Genomic DNA, 21012 nt, shown 5'->3' on the forward strand with positions numbered 1-21012 from the left:
TCTGTACAGAATTGCGCTGCTCGGCTGCTCATGAAAGTCCCCAAAAGATGCTCAGCGAAAGCCGCACTTCAATCCCTCCACTGGCTACCCATCAAGGGAAGGATTATATTCAAAACCCTGTGCTTGGCGCATAAGTCCATCCATGGTGCTGGCCCGCCTATTCTGGATCCCCTCTTTCGTCGCCATCAATCAGTGAGATCGCTGAGATCCAACCAGCGGAACTTGCTGGTAGTCCCCAGGATGAAGCTGGCCCGGATGGGTGGCCGTCGGCTCTCTGTGCACGCAGCTAAAGAATGGAACGTACTCCCAGATGACATCAGGCACGAGTCTAACCACCTCGCTTTCAGGAAGCGTTTAAAGACATACTTGTTCCAATACTGTCTTCCATGTCCCTTGGTCTAACAGCGCTGGGATGCTCAAGAGTAGCCATGCGCTATAGCTATAGAAGAGGGTATTCATTCATTCATTCAGATGTTAAAATAGTTTGGAAGTTACTTGCAGTTCTTAAAGTGAAGAAGCATATTTTTGTACATTTGAACTCAAGTTAATAGTTTTTTTTAGATATAAAACATATCTTTTTAACATATTACACAAACCATGTAACCTTGAGGAAAAGATCAAAAGAAAAGTTCAAAGGTAGGAAAACTATTTACAAATTCAGAATATTTGCTTTATTTGTTGCTGAAGAATTATAAAAAATATATTTGTCTTTGTTAGGCACACTTCTATTTCAAAGATAAGAAAAGATGGGCATATGATTTGCAGAACAAATGACAACAATATATACTATAATAATTCATGTAAAATATTTGGGATGAGGATAAATTGTAGTTCTCGTCTCCTTTAGCCATTTTGAGGGAATTTGTAATGATTTGACAGGGACTGTTAAATATGTGGAGCCTCTGCCTGTCAATAGAACTATTTACTAGAGTTTACTGAAATGATTTACATAGAATATTTAGTAGAAATATGTGCTGATGTTTGTTACAAGAGATTTTTCATAATCATGGTTTTTAATAGTTGACTGACAGTATGGACGTGTTTGATTATTGTACATATCGTAGTTGATTTTTTAATAAATACATTTTACTGATTGAGGTCCAACATGGCTAGGTATTCAGTGCTCCATAAGCACAGCATCATTGCTGTGACATTGTGGATGTCATGTTATATGATACCTAATGCAAAGGGTACATTTATTTGTATATGTCTTCTTTTCATAGGTTATAGATTAAGAAGAAGGAATGTCATTATGGAATCTACTGGTGAATCTGGTGTTTGTCCTCATTTGGTGGAATCGATTCTCTGTGAGGATCCAATGTGCTTTGAATGGGTAATTTCCAGAAAAGATGTTTGTGTTCCAGATAATGGAGAATGTGGACATGGACATTATGTGGTGAAGCCTGTGTGCAAAAATGAAAAAGGTAGGAACACAATGATTTTTATTTTATATGTTTTAGTTTTTCACATGCATTGTCGAGTGAACCTTTTGAAATCATATGTACCTCTTAATGCCTGGAGCAAACAACAAGTAGGACTGTTGCACTTTGTGATTGCCTCTTTGAATGCATACATTCTCCGAGTTCTTCCCAGTTTTTCCCAATAGTCAATAGTTGTAAATACAAAGAGCCAAAGCCGGACGTGGGTCACTTCAACATGGGATGTGTCATGCTGTGAAGCCTGTAAACTTGCAACACTGCATACATTTGTTTAAACTACGTTTAGCAATACAATGTTTGCAGCTTGTAGTAGTTTAAAGAGGAAAATGAGGACAATGCCAGAGGCACTTTGCAACAGCACATAATAGTTCTTGCTCTCTGGATGAGCTTCTCATGGTACCAGGTAACTGCATGCACAGAGACGTCCTGGAACTGTAGCAACATTATTGTAAAACAACTGTTAATGACCATACAATTTGTCAGCGTGTGGACATTAATAATCAGTCTGCTTTTTAGGGGCAATTATTTACTTACGTTCTATATTTGTAGTTTAGTGAATTGCTGGTATGTTGTGCATTCGGAAATAGTTACTGTTCCAATCATAAAGCAGACCTGAAACTTGAAAATGTTCTTCGAATATCGTCATTTTTCTTACAAGAACAAGATTGTAGCCTGATTTAGAGTTAGATTTAAATCAAAGACTATGCAAGTATTTTTTAAAATGCTTTAGAAACTGTGGAATTTATTAGAGTGATTGTGTGAGTAAATATCCAAGTAATCTTCCCTTTCTTCATCTTGCAATGACAGGCAATCACAATTTAGTTCCTCTCTTCGTTTCATTGCTCAAGCGTAACTTGAATATTTCTAACTTAAGTGTCTCTATAAATGTCACTATCTTAAGTATGTGGATTTAAATCTTCTTTTATATTACATGATATTTACTTTTATTGAAGATAAGGTGACAACCAAACAACTTCAGTGAATATGATAAAATAAAAATAATCGCAGACAGTTAGAACACCTATATATTAAACCAATATCCTCACTTTAAAAAAAGAAGACGGTTTTATTGATTCTGTAATAGATTAAACGTAAGGACAGGAGGCCACAGGTGACATCCTATTATTGTCTGGCATGTTCCCACCAAAAAGAAATACTATCTATGAAAATCAATCTATTGTAGACTTTCTTTATGTCTGACTTAACTCCTTTGCTGTGCTTCATCAATTAAGCTCTGGTTTCCCTGTCTCTTAGCAGAAAATCAAATGCACCTCGATGTCTCTAAAAGGAATAAAGCCCCTTAATTAGCATGCCTCAAAGGGTGAGACATCGATGTTCATTCATGCAGTTACCAATGTCGATGAGTGTTCAATCAAAGAAAAACCTGATTTCAATCAGTTGTAGTGTCTCAAAGAATGATCGAGGCTCTAGAAGACTAGAGATTCATCAACCTAGATTTCAAGCTACCAGACAATCATGGTAGTCATCATCATCTTCCTTGGTTAGCTCTATCAGTTTAGGTTTGTGTCCTATTTAGTTATGGCAATTTTCTTTATCGCCTCTGCTGTAAACAGAGTACAGGACTGTGTTCTTGACCTTCGCTCATTTACTCATTTCAGCCCATCACTGGTGAAACTGGCGTTTTTAGGGGAATTGCAGTGAATCAAAATGCACCTCTTGTTGAGCAGATAAGCCAGGTCTGCTGGTTCCAGGCATCCCGCCAAGGAGAGAAGGTCCAAACTCAAACTAAGACATCAAGTTGAGCCATTCAACATTATCCTCCTTCTGTGATATCAAGGAAGTAGTTAAGCTTACTGCCTAAAGATTTACACAAGTGAATTAAATATATACTTTTACTATTAAAAAAATAACAGTCTCTCCACCAATTTGCAGTTATCACTGCTAAGAAAGGTCGATTGTGGTCATGATTTAAAGCAGCATTTTTCAAACTGTTGTTTGAGACCCACTGGTGGGGAGTGGGTTGTTATTTGGTAGGGCACAAGAGTCCATGTCTATATATATAAGTAATATTTAACCATGTTAGATTAGGAAAAGTCACATTGGACTTCTTCTATCCAAAACAAATAAGCAGGCCGAACAGGAAGCCCCTCCCCACCCATGGTATAATGACCATTGCTGTAAGGCCAAAAGATCGCTGGTATTGTCCATCAAGTCTAATGATCGTCCAATAATGAAATCTGCCAGGACAACATATAAAACAGTGATTTTAGAAGCCAAGAAAGGGTGGGAAAAAGACAAATGGGATGCCTTGAGAAGCGCTTTGGGGGCTAGGGATATGAGGACATTCTGGAGAGTTGTCAATATGGACAGCTCTGGCCCTAGATCACCGGTAGACTCAAATCTGGGAGAAAAGGTTTGGCAGGAACATTTTCAATCCCTTTATTCCTAAGAAGAAACATCGATCGTTGAGCCAGCCGAAGGCTGTCCCATGGGGATTGATTATTTCCCCAGCTCCAGTGAATGCAAAGAAGCCCCCAACGCTAGATACAATACAAGTATAAGCTTAAATGAAATTAAGGGAGCGTTAGCGGAAATAGCCCCCGACAAAGCACCCGGTCTAGATAAAATCCTGGGGATCTTTTTTGCAGTGAACCATCTGTCTGGGCTCCATATCTCTGGGTCCTATTTAATGCAATACTGCAGGGTATGAAGAATTATTTCCGCCCCAGCTGGGCTGGGGCGGAAATAATTCCGATCTATAAAAAAGGCTCTCCACTCCTGCCAAACAACTATAGGCCAATTCGCCTGATAGACATCTCACAAAAAATCTTTGCGCATATATTGCTGCTTAGGCTACAAACTTGGATGGAATAACAGAAGATATTAACCCCCCTACAGGCAGGGTTTAGGGAAAAACTGTCCACTGTGGACCAAATACTCAGGCTCCAAATGTTACATTGGAAGACTGTGTGCTTGGAGGGTGGCAGCTTCTATTTAATATTCATTGACCTCCGGTCAGCCTTTGATTTGGTTCCAATGGAAAAATTGTGGACAGTCCTCCACGAGATGGGGGTTCCTGTATACTTAATTCATCTAATTAAGCTGCTGCATGAGGATACCTTTACGCAAATCAGGTTAGGCAAGGATGGAAAGCTCACTGCACCCATCCCAATTAAGCGCAGTGTTTGCCAGGGTTGCGTGCTCGCCCCCACTCTTTTTAGCCTTTATATCAATGGCATGATAGATTTTTTACTAGCAGAAAAAGACCTTGATGCCCCTAAACTAGCCTCCCGACTCATCCCGGCAATGATGTTTGCCGATGATACTTTATTAGTATCCAAATCACCCATGGGGATCCAGAGGGTACTCAATAAATTTGAAGTATTCTGTAGTCACAGAGGTCTTGAAATGAATCTACAGAAAACCAAATTTATGGTGTTTAATGGCCCTAAAAGTACAAGAGCTAACCCTTCATTAAATGGTAAACCCCTCGAAAGTGTTATCTCTTTCGATTATCTCTGCATAAAAATCGCAGAAACTATGGATTGGGCGGCCCAGATTGAAAAATCATTTCTAAAGCTAGTGCAATCATCAGGTGGTATCATGAAGGTCTTCTGCAAGTCTAGCGAGAAACCATTGAGTCCGGCCATCGAAATCTATAAGGCCCAAGCCCAGGGAGGGGGGTTATATGGTGCTGAACTCTGGGGGCATGTAAGCCATAAGAACCTTACTCAAGTAGAGAAGAATTTTCTCAGATAGTTGTGAAAACTTCCAAAGAGCACTCAGCTAATTCCGTTTTGAATAGATTTGGGCCATATGGCAATCGCGGATGTATCAAATCTGAAACCTTTATTGTATTGGCGTCGCCTATGGTTACCTCCGAACTTTTATCATACAGGGAGAAACTATGAGAAATAATGAATCTGCGAGGGGCTGTTGAACTGCTGTGTATTGCTTATATCAAACATTGGCTAGTTAGTATCAGGCTGGGTGAACTTTGGGATGATCCTGAGACTGCCTGTTCCTCTCTACTTAGGAAATTACTGAAGGCCCACTATGAGGAGTTTAAATTAGCACAGCTTCATAGCTGCTCTCGAACTGGCAGACTAACCACAGCCTTTCTAGAAATTAAAGACAGGTTTAGCTTCGAGCCGGCCCTAGATGAAATTAAACTGGCAGCTGCTAAAAAGCTTTACCTCCAGGTCAGGCATGGGGTCCTGCCTCTTCACTGTTTCACACACAAGTGGGGGGATATGCAAGTTTTAAATTGCCCGGCATGTGATTGTCCTAAAGAGTCAGTACTTCACGTGTTCTTTAGCTGCCCTGGCTATCATAAGGCAAGAAAACTATGGTTGGTGCAGATTTGTAGGCACCTTGGAACTAGACGTTGCTCTGAGGCCTTCAGGATACTGAAGTACGATACTAGTACCCTGATTGTTTACTCCATTGCAGGTTTCCTATTTTCCATGTGATGTTCCCGCAGGATATAAATAAAAGCATCATGAAAGGAGCTATAAGGTTTTATTGATGGATATGTAATAACTTCACTTATTAATTAACACTCGGGAAAATATCTACCATTTTAAAATCAGGCTTCGTTTCTATTAGAACAAAGTAAGCTTGGTTGTTGGCCCTCTAGTCATGCTATAGAAAAATGGTAATCTACTAGTTTGCCACCCTAACCAATTTAAATATTCTCTGTAGAAGCAGCCTGTAGCATAGGGAGGCTCCAGTGCTAGGTCTCATCAATGCAGAATGGTAGAATATAGGTCATCCTTTTTAGAAATCTTTTTAGGTAAATGTTTTATGTAAATTATTTTTTTATTTGCACTTTGCACTTTCCGAGTATGGAGTATTATCACCAGCCATGAACTACCCCATGCAAGTTCCTTTTATTCTTCCACGGAAAATTAGTTTGATGTGTAGGTTTTTAAAATGTTGTGTAGAGCTCATTCCCCATTATATGTGTGTCTATTGCGTCTATTATTGTCCTTTCTATTTTTTTAAATTCAAATGTAACTGATTTATATTGCAATTTTAAATGTGTTTGTTTGAATTGTGAATGTACTTTTGAGGTCATGTTGATCCAAATAAAGTTTTTGGAAATGAATGAAAATGAATATTTAAAATGATTAGCCCTGTTTCTGCACCCGTGCAAAGGTGATGAACAATGTCCCTAAGCCCAGTTTAAAAACAAACCCTTGCAATTATTCTGAAGCAAGACTCCGAGTGAACTTTCCAGTATTTCTTGCTGATGTGTGTTTTTTTACATCACAAAGCTATTTCAGGAGAGAACATGCTCCTATATGTGATAATATACAACCATCCCACGGGGCCCATTAGGATGACGGGCTGACTTTGTCCGCCTGCCATCCCATCGTAGAAAGGGACCGCTCGCCATAAGGGAGGGGGTCCTGGGGGTGGAATTAGGATGCGCCCGCCATAGTAGAAGGCGCATCCAGCATTACTGACATGCCAGGAAGGCATGCTGTTCACTTCCATGCACAACATGGCAGGCCCCGCGCGGTGCCTTCCATGTTGTGCATGGAACTGCTGCGGGGTACCATAAGTATCCCCCATGTGCACCCCCCAGCCCCCCAGAGTCCCTGGGGACCCGCAACAGGCCCCCAAAGCAGACTCAGCATGCCTTTCCGCAATGCCGCCACGGAAAGGCATTGGAAAATGCCCATTGTAAAATGGCTGGCGGTGTCTGGTAGACACCGCAACCTTATAGAACCCTTTTCTGCCTGGTCACAAGGCGACCAGGGCGAAAAAGCGGCTGACGGTCTTTCTGTCCGCCGCAGACCCCCCAGCCATGCTAATATGGCGGGAATCATTTCGGCAGGGATGGCGGGCGGATCGCCCCCGCCAGGCCGGCAATGGCTACCGCGGCCTGGCAGGGCCACCCGCCCGCCATCCTAATCGGGCCCCACATGTGTATGACTTTCAGACATAATTTAATGAATATGAATGCAGTTTAACGGTCAGAGTTGATGATCTTTTAACATCCTTTCATTCTGGGGAAATCACTTTTTCTCCTGTGCATTTATTAAAAGTCATATTATAGACCGGGCTGCAGAAGCAACTGCAAGCCCTTCTATATTAGCAAACTGATGTTTACTGATTTGATGTTCGGCTGACTGAAATGAATATACATGAGAGTTATGAACAAGAGAGATCAAAATCTATGAGTGGTAAATGTTTTGGAAACAAAATAAAATTAACATGTGGTAAATTGCTGTTGTTCACTTTTGAAGAAGATAACACTGGTTCACAAGCAGCAACTATTTCTCTTTATAAATAGAATGCAGGGAATACTTGCACGCTTCTTCACAGAGGAAATGCACTTCATTAATTGTACCTAGTTCAAGCACAAAAGGTGGTCTGAGGAGCCACACTTACATAAAACGTCATGCCCACCGTTGACCTGCCCATTTAATGTAACTGTGTTTTCTGAGTAGCTGCTATGTAATTATGCACAATCGTTTAGATAACTCTGCAAATTTGACTCATCTGCTTTCTGTGCCTTTGATTATACTAGAACATTTGTGTTCATCACGGAAAAGAGCCTGTTAATCATTTGTTTTCTTTCAAAAGGTAACATTGATAAGCATGTTCTGTTACACATAAATGTATTTGATGATGTTGTTTTCACTCAAACTGGTATTTGGGACAACTGTCGTTCTGGGAACGAAATACTCTATAAAATGGTTGGGTATATTTGTATTAGATTATTTTTTGAAGCTTTCTGCTAACAAGGAGATTACAAAATGAAATGGAGCAGATATGGATGTACAGGAAATAGAAATATAATAGCTAAAACATATCTAGGCTTCCAGCTGCTGATATCATCAAAATGCATAATCAATATCTATGTGGATCTATACAGCAATGATTGCTTTTTTTAGTGTACGGAGGAATGCAATGTTACAAGCAGTAAATGGAGACAACATTCTTTCAGAGGGAGAAGCTAAATATATTGTTATTCATACACAGGGAAAGTGTTCCGCTGGACAAATTGTCTATTTCCGATGCAGTTACTTAATTCCCCATATAATTGCAATTTTTCGTATGTAGTGTTGCATGAGTCAATTCGATTTTAAGACTTTATTCGACTGCTCTTTCAGACAATCATAAAAGTGCATAAAAACAATTAATTCATTACTCATAATAAAACGTGCAAATAATATACAATACACTATAAAATTCAAAATGTAAAAGTTTATGCACCAGAGCAATCGTACTATTCTCAAATCTTTTGATACATTTGATTTCCTGTGACTAAATACTTTTAAAAAAAACATTCCTATCTTCCAGATTCTATGTACATCATCCAGGATCTGTAACACAAGAAGTGCTGGGCAGCTTTGTATCAATCCCATCTCCTTTAAAATTGGTACAATCCAAGCTTTCCTTAAATTCCTATAGAGTCCACAGAATATGAGGATGTGTGTAGTAGATTGTCTCGGCAAATTGTCACATGGAAACAGATCTAATGTTTGAGACCAGTCATTTATTCTAGGAAACCTTACTAGCCTGTGGAAAATACCGCACCTAAATCTGGTTAATAGCCACCAGGTACAACTGTTAAATAATATTGTATACTAAAAGACGTTAAAATCAATTGATTATACTGGACAGTAGGCTTTAAAATCTCTGTTGGCAGTCTTATGCAGTCCAAAAATGAAAGACATTCTTTTTTTAAAATCTTTTCGGGAAACTGATTGCAGAGTTTTTGGGTCATTAAAATATTCTATATGGCCCATGTCGGACATAACATTTCTAATAAACCTCAACCAAGAATGTTTAATGCTCCTTCAAGTTTCAGACTGTCTGCTAAGATATCCTGGTTTAGCTTTGTCTCGGGTTTTGTCCAAATCCTGTGCCATAGGAGAATAGGCTCAGTCTTCATTAAACCAGAAATGTATGGTAAACCCAGCTCCATATGGGAAACAGAGGAAGATAGACTACTAGACTACTAAAACAGCTAAAATGTATCTAAGAAAAATATTTTCTACATTTTACAGCAGATACATGTCAATGAAGCCCCACACCTCTGACCTATACATCGCAGAAGAGATGCATTTTGCTTTATAAATCTGCATGAGCTCCACTGGGAGTCTTCTGCCTAGTTTTCTTGAAAAATTGACAAGAGCGATTGTCTATCTTAAAAATGTAAATTGTTTTGCCAATATTGCCTGTGTCCATGAATCACTATGATCAAAAAGTATTCCAAGATATGCAAATCTTTTTGCGTGCCCTATTTTCTGTCCTTCAACAAACATATCCCTGCACTTCTCACTCCCACGACCACACCCTAATATATATGTTTTTGAGATGTTCACCTTAGTATCCAAATGACCCATAAACTTAGCAAAACTGTCTAATCCCCTATGTAGGCATAATTGGGTACGGAACAATGCAGAAGGAAGTACTCACAACCCATTTGTCAACTTTGCTAAAAATCTTTTTAATTGTTCTTCATGTGGATTGTCACATTCTTAACTGTTCTAAATGGCACTAACAAATCTTTATACATTTTTTAAAATTGTTTTATGAATGTATTATCTTTTGAATAAATTGTACAATTTTCTATATATCATTTGAATTGTTTTTTGATCTCATTTCTTCTATTGTTGTGATTTATTATACACGTGGTTATGGCATCAAATGGGTTGTGAGTACTTCCTTCTGCATTGTTCAGTGGATGTGTTTTCCCAATTTTTTGGCAAGTTAGGGACTCCCCCATACTTCTAATTTCCATTACTCCTTGTCCCCTATTGGATTCAAAAGGAGACCTCCCTGTCTTTTGATAAATAATTGGGTACGGGACATTAAAACTGCGTCATCCGCATAAAGAAGAGCTGGGATCACTGAAACAATATCGATGGCAAAAATATAGAACTACAAAAATATCGAGTAAAAAATATAGAATGCCAAAATATGGACTTCCTATCTCCAAACAGGTAAGAACAAAAATATCAAAACAAAAATATCGTTGTAAAAAATATAGATAGTCAAAATATCTAATTTTTTAAATAGTTACAAGTAATTTAAAATTAATGAAATAATAAATATAACAAACTTAAACACACTTACATATATATATATATATATATATATATATATATATATATATATATATATATATATATATATATATATATATATATATTTATATATATATATATATATAAATATATATATATATATATATATATATATATATATATATATATAAACACACACAGGTTTGGCGTGCTTAAGCCGTCTTCCACGGCGGGCTCTCGACGGGGAACGCCAACCCCTATAACTCAACACACTCCTGGTACAGCACTTCATAAATTGAAAGACCAGAGTCGGAGCCCAAATCAGATGCGGTGTTGTCAAGGTTTATTCGGCAAAGGAAACACCCAACGCGTTTCGTGATCCGCTGACCACTTTCTCACGGGTGGAGTTTACCTGGGTCAACCTCCATTTAAAGCAACATACTGTTTTAGAATTTCACACGTGATCATAAACATAGAAAAAATAAACAACTTATAGCTATGTCGGCAATTTTAGAAACATTGTTTCAAGTGAAATTTTGTATCACATCCAGGAATAACGGATACATATACAGTCCATAATAATGATATGCAGTTCCCTGGGTATTTACACAGTTTAAACCTGTTTTACAAACTGAAACCAGGTAATTTCATGTGCGCCAAGGTTGGCCAGCCCCATTATACAGTACCATGTTACATATTCACATTAGTACTTGTGATGGGTTAGTCAGAGGTCGTGTTGCCCCAGTGGGCAATTCAGTCCATTACATGACAGGCAAGGTTTTCAATGAGCTCCAAGTGGACAGTAATTGAGGCCATATTCCTGGAAAAAATGAAAGAGGGAATAGCTATAGGTGATAGTGATTACATTTGGATCAGTGCACAGTTAAAATCAATTAAAAGCTTATGAAATTGTTACCAAAAGAAGCAGCAGCATTATAGTTTCACATGATTTAGTCACAATCATTTACGTATGAAGATGGATTGCAAGTTCCTCCCCCAAGTTATGACCTGTCGGTTGCAAGGTGTTATACATAATGATATATTTGGATTCCAGTTTCCTCAAATCTAGCCACCTATTGCCTCCCCTTTCGTTGCTTTCAATGCTGTCCAGAACACAAAACTTCATGACATTTGGGTTTTTGTTGTGTACATCAGAGAAATGCCTCGCTACAGGGTATTGCTGATTTTCATTTCTTATCGCCCTTTGGTGTTCCAAGATTCTGAGTTTAGCCTGTTTCGTAGTGCACCCTATGTAGAACTTATTGCAGGGGCACTCAAGGGCATAAACAACATACTCCGTAGTGCAAGTTAGGTGTTTAGTAATTTTGTGGGCCTCTCTTTCCGTTGACAATTTAATTGACTTGCGGTTGTTGCTGTACCTACAGGCTTTACATTTATGACAAGGGTAGAATCCTTGGATAGGATTACTTTTCTTTTTGTCTTTTATGAGTGTACTACTCAATATGTCTTTTATAGATCTCGCCTTTCTGAAGGTCAGTGAGGGATTTTCATGGATCACCTCCTTCACATCCTGATCAAGTTTCAGAGTTTCCCAATATTTGGTCAAAGATTTACGTAGTTTCCATGATTGATTACTGTAGGTGGTGATGAAGCGTACCTTATCATCAACCGTACGTAGCTTAGGGACCAATAAGTCTTCCCTGTCCATAGCATTGACTTTTGTGAGGGCCTGCTGTATTACCTTTTTGCTGTATCCTCTCTCAGAGAATCGTTGGGTCATAACTTGGCTTTCTTTGGTAAATCCCTCTACCGAGCTACAATTTCTCTTAGCCCTGATAAGTTCACCCATCGGGATACTGCGTATAAGACTTGGGGGATGTCCACTCCCTGCATGTAGCAGGCTATTTCCGGCTGTGGATTTGCGGAATAGCGTGCTTGTTAGTTTCCCCTCATCAACCTCAAGTTTAATGTCAAGGAACTCTAGTTCTTTTTGGCTGATTACACTAGTGAATTTCAAATTCAGTGAATTAGTGTTAAGGATAGTTTCAAATTCGTGTATCTGGTCGAGGGTGCCGTGCCAAACACAGAAAATGTCGTCAATATACCTCTTCCAGAGGATGACGTGGGCACTATAGTGGGAGATCTCCTTCACCACTAACTCCTCCCACCAGCCTAGGTATAAACAGGCCAGGCTGGGGGCAAAGCAAGTACCCATCGCCACCCCCTGGGTTTTGATGTTGCCAGCCTGTACACCAGCATTCCTCAGGAACTAGGGGTAGAAGCATGCAAATTCTATCTTGGAAACCGATCGGTTTCATTTTTGTCACACACTAACATGTTGCTGGACATGATATGGGAATGTATGAGTAACAATTACTTCATTTTCAATAAACTAATGTTTAAACAAACCCAGGGGGTGGCGATGGGTACTTGCTTTGCCCCCAGCCTGGCCTGTTTATACCTAGGCTGGTGGGAGGAGTTAGTGGTGAAGGAGATCTCCCACTATAGTGCCCACGTCATCCTCTGGAAGAGGTATATTGACGACATTTTCTGTGTTTGGCACGGCACCCTCGACCAGATACACGAATTTGAAACTATCCTTAACACTAATTCACTGAATTTGAAATTCACTAGTGTAATCAGCCAAAAAGAACTAGAGTTCCTTGACATTAAACTTGAGGTTGATGAGGGGAAACTAACAAGCACGCTATTCCGCAAATCCACAGCCGGAAATAGCCTGCTACATGCAGGGAGTGGACATCCCCCAAGTCTTATACGCAGTATCCCGATGGGTGAACTTATCAGGGCTAAGAGAAATTGTAGCTCGGTAGAGGGATTTACCAAAGAAAGCCAAGTTATGACCCAACGATTCTCTGAGAGAGGATACAGCAAAAAGGTAATACAGCAGGCCCTCACAAAAGTCAATGCTATGGACAGGGAAGACTTATTGGTCCCTAAGCTACGTACGGTTGATGATAAGGTACGCTTCATCACCACCTACAGTAATCAATCATGGAAACTACGTAAATCTTTGACCAAATATTGGGAAACTCTGAAACTTGATCAGGATGTGAAGGAGGTGATCCATGAAAATCCCTCACTGACCTTCAGAAAGGCGAGATCTATAAAAGACATATTGAGTAGTACACTCATAAAAGACAAAAAGAAAAGTAATCCTATCCAAGGATTCTACCCTTGTCATAAATGTAAAGCCTGTAGGTACAGCAACAACCGCAAGTCAATTAAATTGTCAACGGAAAGAGAGGCCCACAAAATTACTAAACACCTAACTTGCACTACGGAGTATGTTGTTTATGCCCTTGAGTGCCCCTGCAATAAGTTCTACATAGGGTGCACTACGAAACAGGCTAAACTCAGAATCTTGGAACACCAAAGGGCGATAAGAAATGAAAATCAGCAATACCCTGTAGCGAGGCATTTCTCTGATGTACACAACAAAAACCCAAATGTCATGAAGTTTTGTGTTCTGGACAGCATTGAAAGCAACGAAAGGGGAGGCAATAGGTGGCTAGATTTGAGGAAACTGGAATCCAAATATATCATTATGTATAACACCTTGCAACCGACAGGTCATAACTTGGGGGAGGAACTTGCAATCCATCTTCATACGTAAATGATTGTGACTAAATCATGTGAAACTATAATGCTGCTGCTTCTTTTGGTAACAATTTCATAAGCTTTTAATTGATTTTAACTGTGCACTGATCCAAATGTAATCACTATCACCTATAGCTATTCCCTCTTTCATTTTTTCCAGGAATATGGCCTCAATTACTGTCCACTTGGAGCTCATTGAAAACCTTGCCTGTCATGTAATGGACTGAATTGCCCACTGGGGCAACACGACCTCTGACTAACCCATCACAAGTACTGATGTGAATATGTAACATGGTACTGTATAATGGGGCTGGCCAACCTTGGCGCACATGAAATTACCTGGTTTCAGTTTGTAAAACAGGTTTAAACTGTGTAAATACCCAGGGAACTGCATATCATTATTATGGACTGTATATGTATCCGTTATTCCTGGATGTGATACAAAATTTCACTTGAAACAATGTTTCTAAAATTGCCGACATAGCTATAAGTTGTTTATTTTTTCTATGTTTATGATCACGTGTGAAATTCTAAAACAGTATGTTGCTTTAAATGGAGGTTGACCCAGGTAAACTCCACCCGTGAGAAAGTGGTCAGCGGATCACGAAACGCGTTGGGTGTTTCCTTTGCCGAATAAACCTTGACAACACCGCATCTGATTTGGGCTCCGACTCTGGTCTTTCAATTTATGAAGTGCTGTACCAGGAGTGTGTTGAGATATATATATATATATATATATATATATATATATATATATATATATATATATATATATATATACATAGTATTAATAAAAAATATACAATATATTTACCATAGGATAGCGAGAGGGTTCCATTTACTATTACCACTCCAGTGAGTGCAACAGTAGGGAAAGCCTTGGACAGCGGGAGGGTAAAAATTACTATTCCCACTCCAGAGAGTGCAACAGTAGGGAAAGCGTTGGATAGCATAGGGGTAATATTTACTATTCCCACTCCAGTGAGTCAATCAATCAATCAATTAATCAATCATAGCATTTATATAGCGCGCTACTCACCCGGAGGGTCTCAAGGCGCTGGGGGAGGGGGGTCCGCTACTGCTCGAACAGCCCGGTCTTGAGTTGCTTCCTGAAGGCGAGGTGGTCCTGGGTCAGGCGGAGGTGGGTGGGGAGAAAGTTCCATGTCTTGGCGGCGAGGTAGGAGAAGGACCGTCCTCCTGTGGTGGCTCTTCGGATGCGGGGGACGGCGGCTAGGGCGTGGCTGGTCGATCGAAGCTGGCGTTTGGGAGCGTAGAAGTTGAGGCGGCTGTTGAGGTATCCTGGGACTTGGTTGTGTAGGGCTTTGTGTGCGTGAGGAGACGGAAGGTGATTCTCTTGTTGACCGGGAGCCAGTGCAGGTCTCTCAGGTGTCCGGAGATGTGGCTGTGAGTGCAACAGTAAGGAAAGCGTTGGATAGCGTAGGGGTAAAAATGACAATTCCCACTCCAGAGAGTGCAATAGTAGGGAAAGTGTTGGATAGCGTACAGGTAAAAATTACTATTCCCATTCCAGAGAGTGCAACAGTAGGGAAAGCGTTGGATAGCTTAGGCATAACATTTACTATTCCCACTCCAGTGAGTGCAACAGTAGGGAAAGCATCGGATACCGGGAAGGTAAAAATTACTATTCCCACTCCAAAGAGTGCAACAGTAGGGAAAGCGTTGGATAGCGTAGAGGTTAAAATTAATATTCCCACTCCAGAGAGTGCAACAGTAGGGAAAGCGTTGTATAGCGTAGGAGTAAAAATTACTATTCCCACTCCATTGAGTGCAACAAGAAGGAAAGCGTTGGATAGCGTAGGGGTAAAAATGACTATTCCCACTTCAGAGAGTGCAACAGTAGGGAAAGCGTTGGATAGCGTAGGGGTAAAAATTACTGTTCCCACTCCAATGAGTGCAACAGTAGGGAAAACGTCGGATAGCGTAGGGGTAAAAATGACTATTCTCGCTCCAGTGAGTGAAACAGTAGGGAAAGCGTTGGATAGCGGGAGGGTAAAAATTACTATTCCCACTCCAGAAAGAGCAACAGTAGGGAAAGTGTTGGATAGCGTAGGGGTAAAAATTACTATTCCAACTTCAGTGAGTGCAACAGTAGGGAAAATGTTGGATAGCGTAGGCATACAAATTACTATTCCCACTCCAGTGAGTGCAACAGTAGGGAAAGTTTTGGATACCAGAAAGGTAAAAATTACTATTCCCACTCCAAAGTGTGCAAGAGTTGGCAAAGCAATGGATAGCATAGAGGTAAAAATTACTACTCCCACTCCAGAGAGTGCAACAGTGGGGAAAGAATTTGATAGCGTAGGTGTAAAAATTACTATTACCACTCCAGAGAGTGCAACAGTAAGGAAAGCGTTGGATAGCTTAGGGGTAAAAATTACTATTCCCACTCCAGTGAGTGCAACAGTAGGGAAAGCGTTGGATAGAGTAGAGATAAAAATTACTATACCCATGCAAAAATTAAATACCATAAATTTACATACTTACTTACTTAAATTTCGATATTTTTGTTGTCTATATTCTATCCATCTATATGTTTGTTGTCTATATTCTGTCCCTCGATATTTTTGTTGTCTATATTCTGTCCATTCGATATTCTGTCCATTCTATATTTTTGAGTCGATATAATTGTCATTCTATTCGATATTTGTGTAGTCTATATTCGGTCTTATCTATATTCTGTCTACTCGATATTTTAAACTCGATATTTAGCTACCTCAATATTTTTGTTGTCGATATTATGTCTGTATACCGATGAGCTGGTATTGAGCGGCCAGCTATTTGTGGGAAATCTTTATTGTCCTTGAGCAGCGCCTCACATAAATCATTAATAAAGGAGCCAGGACACAGCCTAGCCTGACTCCCCTCCAAATTGGAAATGAGGCCGTACATTCTCCACTGAAGCTAAATCGCGCTTGCACCTTGACATCACTTTATAAACGTCTCAAAAAGGGGATGATTTGTGTATCCCCCCCTATCGACTCAAGGATCGCCTATAACTCAGAATTTCTCACTTAGTCGAACGCAGTGGTGAGGTCCACAAATGCTAAAAACAATCTGCCTATCTTCACTCGCATGTACTTCCCAATTAAGAGAGCTAACTTTAAACTCTGCTCGACTGTCCCTAGGCCCTATCGAAGTGCGTATTGGATATCAGACAGAACTTTCTTTTCCTCTGCCCAGTCTTGTAATCGCTCCAAAACTAATACATCTGGTCACTTTAGTCAAAGAATCTAATAAGGAATTCGGCCTGTAGCACCTAGGTTCCTGACGGTCCCCCTTTTTGAAAATTGGGACAATTATGGATTCAACCCAGGGTGTCAAAAAAGGGGCAGAACAACTAGCCATTAATACCTGGGTAATAATTTGCCCCATAGCTCCATGCTCTATTTAAAAAGATCAATGGGGACCCCGTCAGGACCCGGAGCCTTACCACGGACCTTACTGCGGACTTTTTGTTGACTGTCCCCTTACGGTTTCCTACTTCTGCTGTACTTGTTGGCTTTTCCCTTTCAGACTCTTTCCTGGTCTCAATATTAGATGGTTTTTGTGGCCCCTTCGTTGTTAAAGATGGTATTGGAGGGATTGTGATAAACTAGTATTGGACTTATTAATTCATTTATGTTGTGTAACTGGGCCGTAATTGTCCGAGCTACTTGCTGCAAGAGTTGCTAGTGTCTGCGAATTAGTTGTGGTGGCCCGCTCCAGCTTCCCCAAGCTCTCGTTTATCGCTTTCATTCTTTCTATTAGAGGAATCATGAAGGACCTCATTATTTGTTCCACTTGTTCTGCCAGACCTTTAGGGATTTGTGAGGCTATGGGAGGCTGCTTGGATGACTGTGTCTGGGAGATAACTTGGGTCTCTGGGGAGGGGTATTTATTCCCGGTATGGTAGCTATCAATGAGTTCTCTCGTTTATTAGTTGTTCTTGTTATTTTCAGGCATCTACCCTTGTGACGTCCTACCCCCACTTCCTCTTACCAGTTTGCACAGGGCCTAATACTTGTTTAGTAGGCAGGGAATCGGTAGGAGCCTTTGGTGTACATGTTATAGACGGCCTGCTTTCATCAGATAAGGTACTATCTGTTGTGATGTTAACAGCAATCGAGTCAGTTTGGAGGCCAAAAACGTGCACACGTTGCATTGCTTTCAATGGCAACGCATGCACGTTTGGCGATTCCCTTGCGGGAGCAAGCAGCGGCGCCATATGTTATCAATTATCGTGCCTTACTGCTCGCTCCGCAAAGGAATCATGCAGGCCTCCTCCTCTCTCCCCCCTGCTGCCACAAGAGGCACGCGCGTGCGCTTGTGCTTGTTTTTACCTTTATCGGATGTGCTACACCGGTGGCCCCTTCATATGCGAGGCTAGACTGTTTAAAACAGCGACAGCCTTAAAGTCAATTCCGAGGAATGAGGTACTTGGCAATTCAATAGGCCTGCAATATTGTCAGGCTTCAGTGACAGAAAATATTAGTCATAAGTAGTGCCTTTAATAGCACATATATGGTATGGTATCTTGCTAACAATCTCGCACGGGCAAGGGTTCCTTGACAACAAAGGATTCTAAAACTGGACTAGAGCAGCACATCACGCATGGACCTTGGAAACTTAGCAGCTACTTAGCATTCTCAATAGACGGGGGCGAGCCTCTGAAAACTCTAGACAGGCTCCAACCTGAAACCTGGCTCTGCTCCAGGTACTTTGGGAAGCTTGAGCCAATAAGGAGACGAGATTTCATGTGGCTTCTGCCTCCAAGCTACTACCTGGGATGTGGTTTTACGGCCAGAGCTGCCAACCATTGAACTCAGAGTTTTGGGTTTTGCTCAATAGTCCATGATTCTGAGTAAATCACATAAAATATCCCCATGCCTATAAACAATGCAAACTTCTATAATTTAACTGGTGCGCTTGTCCAGGGTATATAAACAAGCATTTGAAATGCAATAGGTCTCGCATTTATGAGACTTTGAGCAACTGGCATTTTAAATGACAAACCTTTATCTATGTGTTGGTTTTGAAAACATAAATAAAAGACACTATCATTTACAATGCCAATAGCTTAAAATTTCGCAAATGCGAGACCGATTGCATTGCAAATGCTTGTTATTGTCTAGGTTCCGCCTGGATTTTTTTCCTTCGTTACTCGCTGTTCCAAAAGGGTGCAGCAGAGTTCGGGTGTTAGCACCCTGTGGCTGCAATGGAGTGTCTCCACAGGATCTGCAACACTTCATGTTTTTTTGTAAATTCTATGAGGTACCCCGGAGATATTTTTTATTTCCTCTTTTAAAGAAGCTGAATTTTAACCACGTCCACACCGCCCTTCTGTATTTGAAATTGCTGAGGGATGATTGTATTTTTTTAATCGTGGGTTATCTAAAATCTACGGTGAGAACTAGGGCGTGTCTGGACAATTAGCAACCTCTCTTGCTAGATGGTACTCTCTGTTTTATTGTTTAGTATGAGAGGTACTCCAACAGGGCCCTTTTTCCGCCTTTTATTGATATGAATTGTATTTTGTATATAATATTATTGTATCAGGTTTTAAATGAGATTTCGATGTTATGAAACTTTTATGGTTTTCTGCATGTGAAACCTAATAAAGTTGATTTTGATTTGATTAGATTTGATTTCAGATAGAGAATGCTGCATTAGTCTAGCCAGGAAAGGATACTTGATGGGTGCGAGGGTCAAAAAATCAGAGAATGCGCCTGAACCCTCAGATAAGACCAAAGGATGAGTCTACCACTGATTTCGCCTGAGCTTCAAAAGTTAATGCATTGTCCACCCAGAGACCTAGGTTTTTCACCACAAACTTAAACAAGGAAGGAGACCAAGAAAGGGAGGCCACCAGTGGTCCCCCCAGGGGTGGGTGTCTTTTCCTAGAAGGAGAATCTCAGTATTTAATTAAAAACCAGTAGTCTCCAACCAATCTGTAATGACCAAGAGACCCCGTCGGAAATTAGCAATTTCTGATGGGGACTTGTTAGTAACAGAGATCATGAGCTGGGTGTCATCGACACAGGACACCAGCAGGAGCCTCAGGGATTTAAAAACCTTAGCCAAAGGTAGAATATAGATATTCATAACACCTGTGGTTCAGAGACAAACCATAGGGAACACTGTGGTGCAGAGTATGCACATGAGAGCTATAAGGAGGAGGACTAGCCTGAAAAGAGTGGTCACAGAGATAGGAGGAGAGCAATGTTAATACAGCTCTGCCAATGCCGATCTCCTGAAGGTGTCAGAGCAAACCTTTGTGGGGCACAGTGTAAAAAGCAGCACTTCAATTAAGTGAGATCAAGGCTAATGGTTTGCCTTTGTCTTAAATGCTGCAGAGTTCCATAGTAACTGCAAGGACAGCTGACTCCGTACTGTGTAATGGTCTGAAACTGCTCTAAGAGATGTCCAGAATCTGATTTGGCATTCAGTACAAGGCCCTGGACTGGATCCACTCCTCCCTCACAGGTCAAACATAGCGAGCCAGACTACATCTGATCCCCTCTGGACCCATGATGATCAACTACAGAGTATCCCATGGCTTCTACCTGAGCCTAACCCTCTTCAACATCTACATGGCTCCCCTTGTGGCCATTGTCAGGAACTATGGACTCAACAGCGTCTCCTACACCAACAACACCCAACTGACCTTCTCCCTCACCAACAAACCCACAACAGCCAGAAGCAACTTCCACAGCGGGATAAAGGCCCTTGCCACCTGGATGAGAAACAGTTCACTCACACTCAAATCGGACAAGACTGAATTCCTCATACTGGAACCCAACCCCTCACCTGTGACGCTCCTGGTGGACCTTTGCACTGTGAACCCTGCCCACCCCCATTGACCATGACCCAAACCTCGGCATCATACTGGACTCCTCAGCAAAAATGAACAGTCAGATCAATGCCGTCTCCTCATTATGATTTCACACGCTTCACCTGCTTTGAAAGACATTCAGCTGGATCCC

At 40.7% G+C, this 21012-nt stretch overlaps 1 protein-coding gene across 1 annotated transcript in view; it reads left to right on the top strand.

The window, feature by feature from the left end:
- THSD7B (thrombospondin type 1 domain containing 7B) overlaps positions 1-21012 on the top strand; it is a 1756834-nt gene that overhangs the window by 558828 nt on the left and 1176994 nt on the right. The window contains exon 6 of the mRNA XM_086957451.1: positions 1224-1424. Within this exon, the coding sequence (XP_086813577.1) occupies positions 1224-1424 (201 nt within the window). The remainder of the gene's footprint in view (positions 1-1223; positions 1425-21012) is intronic.

Source organism: Lissotriton vulgaris, chromosome 2_1, assembly GCF_964263255.1.
Source record: "Lissotriton vulgaris chromosome 2_1, aLisVul1.2, whole genome shotgun sequence".
Lineage (NCBI taxonomy): Eukaryota > Metazoa > Chordata > Amphibia > Caudata > Salamandridae > Lissotriton > Lissotriton vulgaris.